Genomic DNA, 15077 nt, shown 5'->3' with positions numbered 1-15077 from the left:
AAACATTCCGTCGTCTCTAGCAATGATCCCCGGGATCTAGCGGAGACTGTGTCTGAATCCTGTCCTTAGGAAACCACCAAAAACGCTGAAATTTCTATCCTAACTATACAATTTTAACCAAGATAGAATGCCAAGAGGGATTGTTGCAACTACTGGGAGAGTAGCCTGCAGAGTCTTCTTCTACCAGGTATGTACCAAACAATTCGAGCTTCTCTTTGAAAATGTACTTTCAGAAACAAAGTCTCTCACGTTGTGCTTGTTATGACCCCTCTGCCCAGCTGTGCCCTGGCACCATATGGTGAATTGATGCCCCCATTATCTTCTGATGCTCATGCTGCTAGGTGGACTACATCCTGGGATGCTTAACCCGCACTACATCTTCTAAGATATTTTTTTTTTCAGTTGATGTGTTATATATATATCTTTTTGTATTTTTTCGTTCTTTCGTGATTTTCTCGTACCTGGTCTAGTTTATTGTCGAATGGGATTTGGCACGTTGGCGAGTAATTGGACGTACGAGCTTTCCATCGCTTCGCGGATCTTACGAGCACCTCCGCTCTGTGTCCTCTGGCACCTGCGTCTCTTCCGTCCTCTTGCCAATAATGGGATGTTGGCCAAAGGGAAGCACAGCCGCGAGCTGCCCAGTGGCACAAGCATAATAGACGAGCTAAATCACTTCTATGCTCGCTTCGAGGCAAGCAACACTGAGGCATGCATGAGAGCATCAGCTGTTCCAGACGACTGTGTGATCATGCTCTCTGTAGGTCAACATTCACAAGGCCAGACGGATTACCAGGATGTGTACTCCGGGCATGTGCTGACCAACTGGCAGGTGTCTTCACTGACATTTTCAACATGTCCCTGATTGAGTCTGTAATACCAACATGTTTCAAACAGACCACCATAGTCCCTGTGCCCAAGAACACTAAGGCAACCTGCCTAAATTACTACAGACCCATAGCACTCACATCCATAGCAATGAAGTGCTTTGAAAGACTGGTAATGGCTCACATCAACACCATTATCCCAGAAACCCTAGACCCACTCCAATTTGCATACCGCCCAAACAGATCCACAGATGATGCAATCTCTAGCACTCCACACTGCCCTTTCCCACCTGCACAAAAGGAAAACCTACGTGAGAATGCTATTCATTGACTACAGCTCAGCGTTCAACACCATAGTACCCTCAAAGCTCATCACTAAGCTAAGGATCCTGGGACTAAACACCTCCCTCTGCAACTGGGTCCTGGACTTCCTGATGGGCYGCCCCTCCAGGTGGTGAGGGTAGATAGCAACACATCTGCCACACTGATCCTCAACACTGGAGCCCCTCAGGGGTGGGTGCTCAGTCCCCTCCTGTACTCTCTGTTCACCCACGACTGCGTGGCCAGGCACGACTCCAACACCATCATTAAGTTTGCAGACGACACAACAGTGGTAGGCCTGATCACCAACAACGACAAGACAGCCTATAGGGAGGAGGTCAGAGACCTGGCCGGGTGGTGCCAGAATAACAACCTACCCCTCAACGTAACCAAGACTAAGGAGATGACTGTGGACTACAGGAAAAGGAGGACCGAGCATGCCCCCATTCTCATCGATGGGGCTTGTAGTGGAGCAGGTTGAGAGCTTCAAATTCCTTGGTGTCCACATCACCAACAAACTAGAATGATCCAAACACACCAAGACAGTCATGAAGAGGGCACGACAAAGCCTATTCCCCCTCAGGAAACTAAAAAGMTTTGGCATGGGTCCTCAGATCCTCAAAAGGTTCTACAGCTGCAACATCGAGAGCATCCTGACTGGTTGCATCACTGCCTGTTAMGRCAACTGCTCGGCCTCCGACCGCAAKGCACTACAGAGGGTAGTGCGTACGGCCCAGTACATCACTGGGGCTAAGCTGCCTGMCATCCAAGACCTCTACACCAGGCAGTGTCAGAGGAATGCCCTACAAATTGTCAAAGACCCCAGCCACCCCAGTCATAGACTGTTCTCTCTACTACCGCATGGCAACCGGTMYMGGAGTGCCAAGTCTAGGACCAAAAGGCTTCTCAACAGTTTTTACCCCCAAGCCATAAGACTCCGGGATGCTGGCCTTCTAGGCAGAGTTGCAAAGAAAAAGCCAAGACATAATTCTCAGACTGAGAGCACATACAGAATAAAAATTCATAGATATGCGGTGCTAAAAAATACTAACACAAGATCAACTGCTGAACAGAATAAATCTAGAGCTTTTGATCGTGTTTTGATCACAAAGAGAACTATTGTGAGACGGCTTGAAAAATTTGAAAAGATGCTGGATGGAGTGTTTGACGCCATCTGTCAAGCATGTGTGTGGGAGGCATGTTGATGGATACATGGGGGGGGGGGAAGGCGTGGGTGCGGACTTGTTTGATGCAGATGATTAAGATTGGGCAAAAGAACACAGACACTGGACAGAGGAACTCTAGCCTTAGTAGGCCAGGCCTCCCGGAGTACAGCCTCTCACTGTTGACTGTTGTAGACTGGTGTTTTGTGAGAAAATTCGGGTGAACTATTTGATGAACACGCAGTTCGACGATTTATTTGACTGGTGGTCTTATGTCTCGAAACTTAGAAACTGATAATGATTATCTTGTCTCCTTTTGCTCATTGTGCCACCGGGGGCTCCCACTCCTTCTCTCTCATTAATGTTAGAGCCAGTTTGGCGCTGTTATCTGTGAAGGGGGTAGCTACCACAGCGTTGTACGAGAAATCTTCAGTTTCTTGGCAATCGTCGCATGGAATTAGCCTTCATTTTCTCAAACAAGAATAGACTGACGAGTTCCAGAAGAAATGGTCTTTGTTCTGGGCCGAGTGAGCCTGTTAATCGAAGCCCACGAAATGCTGATGCTACCAGATTACTTCAACTAAGTCTAAGAAGCGCCACGCTTTGAATATGCTTTCCTTTAATCAGCGCAACAGTCTTTCAGCTGATGCTAACAATTGAGATATAGCAAAAGAGTGTTTTCTTAATGATCAATAGTCGCCTTTTAGAAATGATCCACTTGGTATTATGCTAACACTAGCGTGCCATTGGACACGCAGGACGGATGGTTGTGCGGATAATTGTGAACCTCTGTACTGTCCTATTGGTTGGAATACTCCATTATAAAAATCTGCCGCTTTCCAAGCTACGAATAGTCATTTTCACCCACATTAACAATGTCCTACACTGTTTATTTACTGATCAATTTGAGTGTTATATTCTAATGGAAAAAATGTGGCTTTTCTTATCAACATAACCTATGAAATTTTATAAAAGTGACCACGATCCTATTTGAAACGGTTAGATGTAACATACTGACTATTATCTTGAACAGATCATACAGGTACGTCTCTTCGAGGTCTCGGTCCACGAGCTCCAATCCTCATTGGCCTTAGCTTAGAGAAACAACCACCAAACTGCTATTTCTAAAGATCTCCTGTCTAAGGCTAATAATCAAGTACATAGGTGGTCAGTCTGTCACGGACAGAATTTAACCCCTAAACGATCTCCGGTTAAAGCGAAATCCCCACTCTGGGGAACGCTGGTGGTACTGTAAAACGACGTAACAGTATAACAGTACGTCCACACAACTGTATTTTCACATTGGAAGGCATTTAAAATGAAACATCCTAACCACCATTAGTCTTCAAAGCTTCCACTACAAGCCAACACTTACATAACACACATCACACCACACACACACATACACAATCCCTCACACCACATCACTACACACTACACACATAACATGCACAACACACACAACACACACATCATCACACACACACAACACACACACACACACACACACACACACACACACACACACTCTCTCTCTCAGTCGTCCTGCCCTCCCCAGTCGATCTAGGGTCGTCACGAGTCGCAGAGATAAGATTAAGGTAGAAGTAGCTGGAAGAGAGTTCTGCAGAGCCAGAACGGCCACGTAAAAGTAAATGTCGCTTACGTCGACTCTGGCATATGTCCCCGGCGAAACTCATGTCACACACACAGTGTACTTGTTGATGAGGTTTCGGCAGTAGCCCCCGTTCAGACAGGGGTTGGACTTGCACTCATCCACCTCCTGCCTCACAGCTGCACAGTACAGACACAGAGACAGAGGCCGAGAGAGGGTCAGAAAAACAAGACAACACACCAACATCTTGTGTCTTGTGTATGTTTTACAAGGTTCACCTATATCTGGGTAATTTTCTTTACTTTATCTCTCCCCTCCCATCTACCCCTTCCCTTCTTCTCTCTCTGTTTCCTTCTCTTTTCTCTTTCTCCCTCTGTCTCTTACCGCTGCCCTGTGAAGCCAGGTAGACAGTCACAGCGACAGCTCTCTCTCATGCAGTTCCCTACCCCTTCCCTCTTTCTCCCTCTTTCTCTTACCGCTGCCCTTGTGAAGCCGGGTAGGACAGTCACAGGACAGCTCTTCTCGTACAGTTCCCTACCCTTCCCTCTTTCTCCCTGTTCTACAGGTCTCCTGCTGAAGTCCGGGTAGACAGTATAGTGACAGCTCTCTCTCGTGCACTTCCCTACCCTCCCTCTTCTCCATCGTCTCTTACCTGCCCTGTGATAGTACGCGGTAGACACTCCTTGAAGACATGCCACTTGTAAGCAGCGGTGAGCTAGTACATTATCGTTTATCTCCAACAGACAAGCACTCGACAGCTTCGAGCACACACTACAGCCACTCGACTGAACATACCCTTATCAGATCACAGTAATAGAAGGCATACCCGATCGAGGAATGCAATCCATACAGCACATAGACAGGACTCTGGAATCGCTTATCTCAGACAGGTCACTCACTGCAGTTCAGGCATAGTGTCCTTACACGTTGACTTGAACCCATCAGACAGACATCAAGGACAACCCATCAGACAGGACAACCATCAGACAGGACACTCCCGCACTAGACAGGACAACCTCAAATAGCAATCCATATCAGGACAGGACAACCCATCACATGCACCCATGACCAGACGGACAACCCATCAGACAGGACACACCAATCAGAGACAGGACAACCCATCAAGAACAGGCACAACCCATCAGACAGGCACAATCACTTCAGATAGGACAACCCATCAGACAAAAGAACAACTGAGACAATCCGCATCAGACAGGACAACCCATCAGACAGGACAACCTAACGGTCAGACAGGTACAACCCACCAGACAGATACGCGCACCATACGAGCATAGGCACAGATCATCAGAACCATGATCAAGACACCCGATCGAAGACACAAGATCAAAAGACAGGAAACCCTGACCTAGCAGACAAAGGCTACACTCTCTAGAGATGGTGTTGTGTGTGTTGAGTGATAGTGTGGTGTGTGTGTGTGTTTGTGTGTGTGTGTGTGTTGTGTGTGTTGTGTGTGTGTGTGTGTGGGTGTGTGTGTGTTGTGTGTGTGTGTGTGTGTGTGGTGTGCGCACGCGGTTGGGAGGCGGCGGTGCCCAGGAGTGACAATGTGGGGCCGGGGTTATTGGGGTACTTGTGTAAGGGGTTATTTGAGAACCAGGGGGAGTGGGGAGTACTGTCTGTCTCCCCACTGGGAGACTACGGGGTTCAGGGGGTGATAGACCCCCTACTGCTCCTAAACTACAGAGACATTAAACCAAACTGTGGGAATTATTAAACATCATGGACTTAGTCCTGCTCTATGGGACTTACAACATCCATATGCAGGCTGGGTGTATGGTATTTCTTGAAATACAGTAGGGAGGAGTGAGAGGACTAGCAAATAATAAAAACAACTTACCCATTCCTGTTGACTACATGTACCATGGAATTTCCTCAACACGATCACTGGAGGAGAGAGATAGAGGAGAGACAGAGATAGAGACAGAGACAGAGATAGAGGAGAGACAGAGACAGAGGGAGAGAGATACAGAGATACAGAGAGAGAGAGAGATACACAGAACAAAAAGTTTGATTTAGGATGTTAACTCTTTAATTATAGCTTAGTGAGGGAGGCTGTTTCAAAATGTCCTTGTGAAGGAGCGATGTGAGATAGAGAGAGAAAGAGAGAGTGTTTGAAAGTGTGTGTGAGAGAGAGTGTGTGTTTACAAGATAAATGAATGGAGGAATTCCCTCGATGATGCCCGAAACTAACAAAAGAGAAGAGGCAGTAGCACTGAACCACCAGGGACCTGATTACGCAGTACACTACAGCGACACACTAGAGCCATAGCCATATGACGTTTAGTACAAAGACATGCACAAGTAAAACAACGCAGTTCATGCATGGTTTCAGTGCCTTATACACATCTCAAATTTAGAAGATCTCATTTTGCCTTAGTGTGTTGTAAAACTAAAAGGGAGTCCTGCTGGTGTACTGTCCTGTATATCTGTAAAAGGGAGTCCTGCGGTGTACTGTCCTGTATATCTCTAAAGGGAGTCCCGCTGGTGTCCTGTCCTGTATATCACTAAAAGGGGTCCCGCTGGTGTCCTGTCTGTATATCACTAAAAGGGGGTCCCGCTGGTGTCCTGTCCTGTATATCACTAAAAGGGGTCCCGCTGGTGTCCTGTCTGTAATCACTAAAAGGGGGGTCCCGCTGTGTCCTGTCCTGTATATCACTAAAAGGGAGTCCCGCTGGTGTCCTGTCCTGTATATCACTAAAAGGGAGTCCCCTGGTGTCTTGTCCTGTACTATATCAACTAAAAGGGGTCCCGCTGGGTGTACTGTATATCACTAAAAGGGAGTCCGCTTGCGTGTACTGTCCTGTATATCACTAAAAGGGAGTCCCGCTGGTGTCCTGTCCTGTATATCACTAAAAGGAAGTCCCGCTGGTGTCCTGTCCTGTATATCACGTTGGTGAAGTTGCATGGAGATGCGTTGATTAAACTTTTACCTCATTGAAATGTACAAGTTGCAGAATCCGTTTTCAAAACATGAAATATTGTTTCATGATGTTATTGTTTCAACTGCCAGTTATTAAAGTCTATTTGTAGACTTCAAACTTAATATTTTTCAAAATTGTGTTTAAACTCAAAGGGACTTAAAAAAACTTGACAGACAAAAATAACATAAAAGCAATAGCAATTTGGTGACAATGTTTCAGAATGAGGTGACGGTTTTCTGGTGCGTTTATTCCTTTGTATAAAAATAAATATGACATTTCATTCCATTCCTGACCCCACCCATGTGACTCACTTGCAGTAAGGTCCGGTGTAGTTCTCAGCACACAGACAGGCATACTTGTTCACTCCATGTAGACACGTCCCTCCATGAGCACATAGATGGTTCTCACACACATCCACCTCCTCCTCACAGTTCATACCAGTGTAGCCAAACTCACAGGAACACTTGTATGCCAGCCCCTGAACGCTACAGTTGCCATGGATACAGGGGTTGGAGGCGCAGGTGTCTGTGTTGAGCTCACAACGGCGTCCGGCCCAGCCCTCGTCACAGCTACAGTTGAACAGGTTCCAGAGGTCCTGGCAGCTGCCTCTGTTCACACACGGGCTGGGCTGGCACACCGGGCCTCCACTGCACCCGCCCCTGGGCGGGCTGGGGGATGTCCGCAGGAACTGCTCCTCCTGAGTCCGGGGAAGGTTGACCTCTGAAGGGCTATAGTAAGGCAGGGCGATGCCCCCCACCTCCACGGTGCCCAGGCACCCCACTAGGCTCCAGCCAGCCTCGGGCCCCAGCCCCCCCAGCAGGATGTCCACCTCCTCCCTGAGGAAGTCCAGGTTGCCTCCTTCGCTGCTGGAGGTCCCTGCCTCCTCCGCCTCCTCATCCAGCACCATGGTCCAGCGGGATGCCTCTGCCCAGGGGGTGACCATGAAGAGGTGGACGCTGTGCCACTCCCCGTCGCTGACCCTCCTCCGGCTGCTGAGGGACACTGTGGAGGAGCCCTCCCACACCCCGCTCTGGAGCTCAAGGAAGAGAAGGCCATCCTGCACAGACACCGTCACAAACTCCGGCCCACTCTCAGCGTGCAAGATGGCGGCGTGGCGTTTACGGGTGCGCATGCTGAGGGAGATGCTGGCCAGGCTGCGTTGGATACGGCCGTTACCGCGGTAAGACAGCACACTGCTGTCGTCAAGGAAAGTGGCGTTTGAAAAGCCTGTGAAGGAGAAGAAGGGATACCTATGTAAATATGCGGTCATTTAAAAAAAGGTTTTAATCCTCAACCATGTCATGGAATACGGAATACAAGTAGTAGTGAAGCAAGTAAACAGAAAATCAGCCACAACAGGATGGATAAGATGAAGGTACGTGTGCTGGGTATACACAACAACACTGTATAGTATGCAGGGTATACACAACAACACTGTATAGTATGCAGGGTATACACAACAACACTGTATAGTATCAGGGTATACACAACAACACTGTATAGTGTGCCGGGTATACACAACAACACTGTATAGTGTGCCGGGTATACACAACAACACTGTATAGTGTGCCGGGTATACACAACAACACTGTATAGTGTGTCAGGTATACACAACAACACTGTATAGTGTGTCAGGTATACACTACAACACTGTATAGTGTGTCAGGTATACACAACAACACTGTATAGTGTGCCGGGTATACACAACACCACTGTATAGTGTGCTGGGTATACACAACACCACTGTATAGAGTGCTTGTGAATGACGGTGTTGGTTCTGTCATTATTCCAGGACAGCTAATCACAGGGGTGACAGGGCAGATGGACAGCCATGTAAATCATCACTAATCCAACCACAGGCTAATCTGGCCTAATCCCATTCCCACCTCGCGGACAGACGGACGGACGGACTGACGGGCGACAGATTTAGAGCAGAATGACTTACACTCGTATCCCTGGCTGAGGATGTGACACTCTGCCCGTGCGGGGCAGGGAGACAGCTCACACCACTTGACCTCCTCACAGCGCCGCCCTGCAGTGTTGGGGGGGCAGGTGCAAGTGAAGTCGTCCCACATGGAGTAGCACATCCCTCCGTTCTGACACGGGTTCCTCTGGAGAGGAAGAAGAACAACATAAACACATTATTATTATTTTATTAGAACTAAAGCATAGAGGGACAGGTTATCTTGTATAATTCATGAATGCTCATGTCTGACTGACTGGGTAAGAGAGCACAGTGTCAGCTGTACTAATACAGCTAGTAGTTTACTGAACACTTAGCATCGACAAGGCATGCATAGAGAAAGCATCTCTGGTGTGCCATTATACACGAATCATACACTGAATTTTCCCATGACATAGACTGGCCAGGTGAATCCAGGTGAAAGCTATGATCCCTTATTGATGTCACTTGTTAAATCCACTTCAATCAGTGTAAAGAATGATTTTTAAGCCTTGAGACAATTGAGAAATGGTTTGTGTATGTGTGCCATTCAGAGGGTGAATGGGCAAGACAAAATAATGTGAGTGCCATTGAACGGGGTATGGTAGTAGGTGCCAGGTACACTGGTTAGTGTCAAGAACCAAGAACTGGAGGTACAACACAATCTGAGGAAGGTGTTCCTAATGTTTGGTGTACTCAGTGTAGAGATACGTAGGGATTTGGGATGGAGATAGAGAGTGATAGAGAGGGAGATGGAGGACATTAAGTCAATGGCCCATGTTCTGAAATGAAGTCAAATAATCTAGTCCTGACACTGACACTACCTCGGACTCTAACCCAAACTCTGACTCTAAACCAAAATCTGACTCTAACCCAAACTCTGACACTAAACCTAACTCTGACTCTAACTCTGACTGACTCTAACCCTAACTCTGACTGACTCTAACCCTAACTCTGACTGACTCTAACCCTAACTCTGACTGACTCTAACCCTAACTCTGACTGACTCTAACCCTAACTCTGACTGACTCTAACCCTAACTCTGACTGACTCTAACCCTAACTCTGACTGACTCTAACCCTAACTCTAAATGACTCTAACCGACTCTAACAATGACTCTGATTCTGACACTAACCCTAACTGACTCGAACCCTAAATCCGAGTTTAACCCTAAGTCTGAGTCTAACTCTAAATCTAACTGACTCGACCCCTAACTCTAACTCTAACTGACTCTAACCCAAATGCTCAGTCTAACCCTAACTCTGAGTCCAACTGACTCTAACCCTAACTCTGACTCTAACCCTGACTCTAACCCTAACTCTAACTCTAACCCTGACTCCAACCCTAACTCTGACACTAACCCTAACTCTGACTCTAACCCTAACTCTGACTGACTCTAATCCTAACTCTGACTCTAAATGACTCTAACTCTGACTCTAATTCTGACACTAACCTTAACTGACTCGAACCCTAACTCGAACCCTAACTCTGAAACTAACCCTAACTCTGACCCTGACTCTAACCATAACTGACTCTAAACCTGACTCTGACCCTAACTGACTCTAACCCTAACTGACTCTAACCCTAACTCTAACACTAACCCTAACACTAACTCTGAGTTTAACCCTAACTCTGAGTCTATCTGACTCTAACCCTAACTCTGACTCTAAATCTAACTGACTCTAACCCTAACTCTGACCCTGACTCTAACCCTAACTCTAACCCTGACTCGAACTCTGACTCTAACTCTAACCCTGACTCTAACACTAACTCTGACACTAACTCTGACACCAACCCTAACTCTGAGTTTAACCCTAACTCTGAGTCTAACTGACTCTAACCCTAACTCTGACACTAACCTTAACTGACTCTAACCCTAAATCTGAATCTAATGCTAACTCTAACCCTGAGTCTAACTGACTCTAACCCTAACTCTGAATCTAACCCTAACTCTGACTCTAACCCTAACTATGAGTCTAACTGACTCTAACCATAACTCTGACTCTAACCTTAACTCTGACTCTAACCCTAAACCGGACTCTAACCCTAACTGACTCTAACCCTAACTGACTCTAACCCTAACTGACTCTAACCCTAACCCTAATTCTGAGTCTAACGCTAACTCTGACTCTAACCCTAACTGACTCTAACCCTAACTCTGACCCTAACTGACTCTAATCCTAATTCTGAGTCTAACCATAACTCTGACTCTAACCCAAATCTAAACAGTTGTCAGTATTCTTCTAGGTCCTTATTCTCTACCAGTACTCTTTGTTTCTTTAATCACCCTCTCTACTTGACATTATTAAGTACATCACAGCACTTCTGTTTAACACCCTTACCCTTAACCTTTAAACACCATTTAATTTGATTGTGTGGGATAGGTGACGTTCATCCTTTTCTAAGGCAATGAGGACGAGTGAGATAATGAAGGCTGAGAAGGGATGGGCAGGGGCCAGACTGGGGCCAGACTGGGGCCAGACTGGTAGAGCATGGTTGGGATAGGCAAGGGTGGCACAGGGCAGTGTGCAGAGCAGGGAAAGACAGGGCAGGACTGGGTATGGCATGGGAAAAGGACAGGGCACGACAGATGGAAAAGACAGGGGACAGAGTAGGACAGATGTAAGACAGGGGACAGAGTAGGACAGATGTAAGACAGGGAGCAGAGTAGGACAGATGTAAGACAGGGAGCAGAGTAGGACAGATTAAACACAGCGGACAGAGTAGGAGAGATTAAACACAGGGGACAGAGTAGTACAGGGTACAGAGTAGGACAGGGTACAGAGTAGGACAGGTTTTAGACAGGGGACAGAGTAGGACAGGTAAAATACAGGAGACAGAGTAGGACAGGGTACAGAGTAGGACAGAGTAGGACAGGTGTAGGACAGGGGACAGAATAGGACAGAGTACAGAGTAGGACACGTTATAGATAGGGACACGTTATAGAGTAGGACAGGTAAAGGACAGGGGACAGAGTAGGACAGGGGACAGAGTAGGACAAGGGACAGAGTAGGATAGGTAAAAGAAGACAGGGAACAGAGTAGGACAGGTGGAAGAGTAGGACAGGTCCCAGAGTAGGACAGGTAAAAGACAGGGGACAGAGTAGGACAGGGGMCAGAGTAGGATAGGTAAAAGAAGACAGGGAACAGAGTAGGACAGGGGACAGAGTAGTAAAGGTAAAAGACAGGTGACAGAGTAGGACAGGGGACACAGTAGGACAGGTAAGACATAGGGGCCAGAGTAGGACAGGTGAAAGACAGGGACCAGAGTAGGACAGGTAAAAGGCAGGGGTGGCAGACTAGGACAGGGAACAGAGTAGGACAGGTGGGAGACAGGGAACAGAGTAGGACAGGTAAAAGACATGGGACAGAGTAGGACAGGGAGGGGCAAGTGTAGAGAGGATTAAGGACTGATCAGTCCACTCACACTACAGGAATCATCCCCAGTGCAGCCCGCTATGACGTTAGCCATGAGCTCGACAGGATATGACGTCACCGGGGTGTCCAGCCTGAAGAATTGCAGTCTCTCTCCGTTGATCCTCAGGTCCTGTATACAGCCTTTAAAGTAGCCCCCGAACGCTGCTGACGCCTTCTGCTCCGCCAGACCCCCAACATACACGACATCTCCCATTTGACTGTCCACCGTCCTGACCTCCACCGAGCCCTGCTTCTGGTTGGCTACATACAGGACCATATGCTCACGGTCCACCACCACGCTCACAAAGTGGATGTCCCCGTCGTTAACCACACTCTCACTGGTCAAGGTCTCAAAGTTATGGAGCTGAACTCTGACCCGTCCCTTGTCCAGCCACAGGCGCAGGTATTGGCTGGTGCTGTTGACGAGCACCAATAAGAGGCCAGCGTGGCGACGTGTGCGCAGGAAAAGGGAGACAGTGATGTCACTTCCTGGGTTGTCTGTGATGGTGAAGACGGCATAGCTCTGAGAGTCCTTGTTGCCGAAGCGGGCCGCCACGTACTCTACAGAGAGAGAGACAGGTTAGGGTCATCACGTACTCTACAGAGAGAGAGACAGGTTAGGGTCATCACGTACTCTACTACAGAGAGAGAGACAGGGTTAGGGTCATCATGTACTGTTTCCGGTGAGAGAGACAGGTTAGGGTCATCACGTACTCTACAGAGAGAGAGACAGGGTTAGGGCCGTCACGTAACTCTACAGAGAGAGAGACAGGGTTAGGGTCATCATGTACTGTTCCGGTGAGAGAGACAGGTTAGGGCCGTCATGTACTCTTACAGAGAGAGGACAGGGTTAGGGTCATCATGTACTGTTCCGGTGAGAGAGACAGGTTAGGCCGTCACGTACTCTACAGAGAGAGAGACGGGTTAGGGTCATCATGTACTGTTCCGGTGAGAGAGACAGGTTAGGGCCGTCATGTACTCTACAGAGAGAGAGACAGGGTTAGGGTCATCTGTCTGTACCGGTGATTCGGGGAGAGAGGACGGTTAGGGCCGTCATGTACTCTACAGAGAGAGAGACAGGGTTAGGGTCATCATGTACTGTTCCGGTGAGAGAGACAGGTTAGGGCCGTCACGTACTCTACAGAGAGAGAGACAGGGTTAGGGTCATCATGTACTGTTCCGGTGAGAGAGACAGGTTAGGGCGTCACGTACTCTACAGAGAAAGAGACAGGTAGGGCCATCATGTACTGTACAGAGGAGAGAGACAGGTTAGGGCCATCATGTACTGTACAGGAGAGAGACAGGGCTTTAGGCCATCATGTACTCTACAGAGAGAGAGACAGGTTAGGGCCATCATGTACTGTTCCGGTGAGAGAGACAGGTTAGGGCCGTCACATACTCTACAGAGAGAGAGAACAGGGTTAGGGTCATCATGTACTGTTCCGGTGAGAGAGACAGTTAGGGCCATCATGTACTCTACAGAGAGAGAGACAGGTTAGGGTCATCATGTACTCTACAGAGAGAGAGACAGGTTAGGGCCATCATGTACTGTTCCGGTGAGAGAGACAGGTTAGGGCCATCATGTACTGTACAGGAGAGAGACAGGTTAGGGCCATCATGTACTGTACAGAGAGAGAGACAGGTTAGGGCCATCATGTACTCTACAGAGAGAGAGACAGTTTAGGGCCATCATGTACTGTACAGAGAGAAGACAGGGTTAAGATTAGATGATTGTGTTATTATAACAGGGTTCTGATGATTTTTTTATTAATTATTTATTGAACCTTTATTTAACTAGGCAAGTCAGTTAAAAAATATATATAATTTACAATGACGGCCTACCCCGGCAAACCCGACGATGCTGGGCCAATTGTGCACCACCCTATGGGACTCCCAATCACGTCCGGTTGTGATACAGCCTGGAATCGAACCAGGGTCTTTAGTGACGCCTCTAGAACTGAGACCCCTGCGCCACTCGGGGGACCTCTTGTGTTGATTGTGTTATTAAACAGGGTTATAATGATGTGTGTTATTAAACAGGGTTATAATGATTTTGTGTTATTATACAGGGTTATATATTGTTGTGTTATTATGTAATAATTGTGTTATTATAACAGAGTTAATGATTGTGTTGTAATGTCTCATCAATCTCAGATAGCAGCTACATCCTGTAATGTCTGCCTTTTCCATATCATACACTACATCCTGAATGTCTGCCTTTTCCCATATCATACACTACATCCTGTAATGTCTGCCTTTCCCATATCATACACTACATCCTGTAATGTCTGCCTTTTCCCATATCATACACACACTCTGCACTGTCTGCCTTTTCCATATCATACACTACATCCTGCACTGTCTGCCTTTCCCATATCATACACTACATCCTGTAATGTCTGCCTTTTCCCATATCATACCTACACCTGTAATGTCTGCCTTTTCCCATATATACACTACATCCTGTAATGTCTGCCTTTTCCCACATCATACACTACATTCTGTAATGTCTGCCTTTTCCCATATCATACAACACATCCCTGCACTGTCTGCCTTTTCCCATATAATACACTACATCCTGTAATGTCTGCCTTTTTCCCCATATCATACACTACACCTGTAATGTCTGCCTTTTCCCATATCATACACTACATCCTGTAATGTTCTGCTTTTCCCATATCATACACACATCCTGTAATGTCTGCTTTTCCCATATCATACACTACATCCTGTAATGTCTGCCTTTTCCCATATCATACACTACATCCTGTAATGTCTGCCTTTTCCCATATCTACACTACATCCTTAATGTCTGCCTTTCCCATATCATACATACATCTGTAATGTCTGCCTTTTC

At 47.2% G+C, this 15077-nt stretch overlaps 1 protein-coding gene across 1 annotated transcript in view; it reads right to left on the bottom strand.

Annotated features, from left to right (window-relative positions):
• Positions 1 to 5777: 5777 nt before the first annotated feature.
• crb1 (crumbs cell polarity complex component 1) overlaps positions 5778 to 15077 on the bottom strand; it is a 42979-nt gene continuing 33679 nt past the window's right edge. Inside the window, exons 7-10 of the mRNA XM_024003669.2 lie at positions 12231 to 12781; positions 8808 to 8973; positions 7174 to 8089; positions 5778 to 5825 (exon numbers count right to left, since the gene is read on the bottom strand). Of these exons, the coding sequence (XP_023859437.1) occupies positions 5792 to 5825; positions 7174 to 8089; positions 8808 to 8973; positions 12231 to 12781 (1667 nt within the window). The 3' untranslated portion in view covers positions 5778 to 5791. The remainder of the gene's footprint in view (positions 5826 to 7173; positions 8090 to 8807; positions 8974 to 12230; positions 12782 to 15077) is intronic.

The sequence above is a fragment of the Salvelinus sp. IW2-2015 genome, linkage group LG16 (genome assembly GCF_002910315.2).
Source record: "Salvelinus sp. IW2-2015 linkage group LG16, ASM291031v2, whole genome shotgun sequence".
In the NCBI taxonomy this organism is placed as follows: domain Eukaryota; kingdom Metazoa; phylum Chordata; class Actinopteri; order Salmoniformes; family Salmonidae; genus Salvelinus; species Salvelinus sp. IW2-2015.
This window is presented reverse-complemented; position numbering and strand designations above follow the sequence as displayed.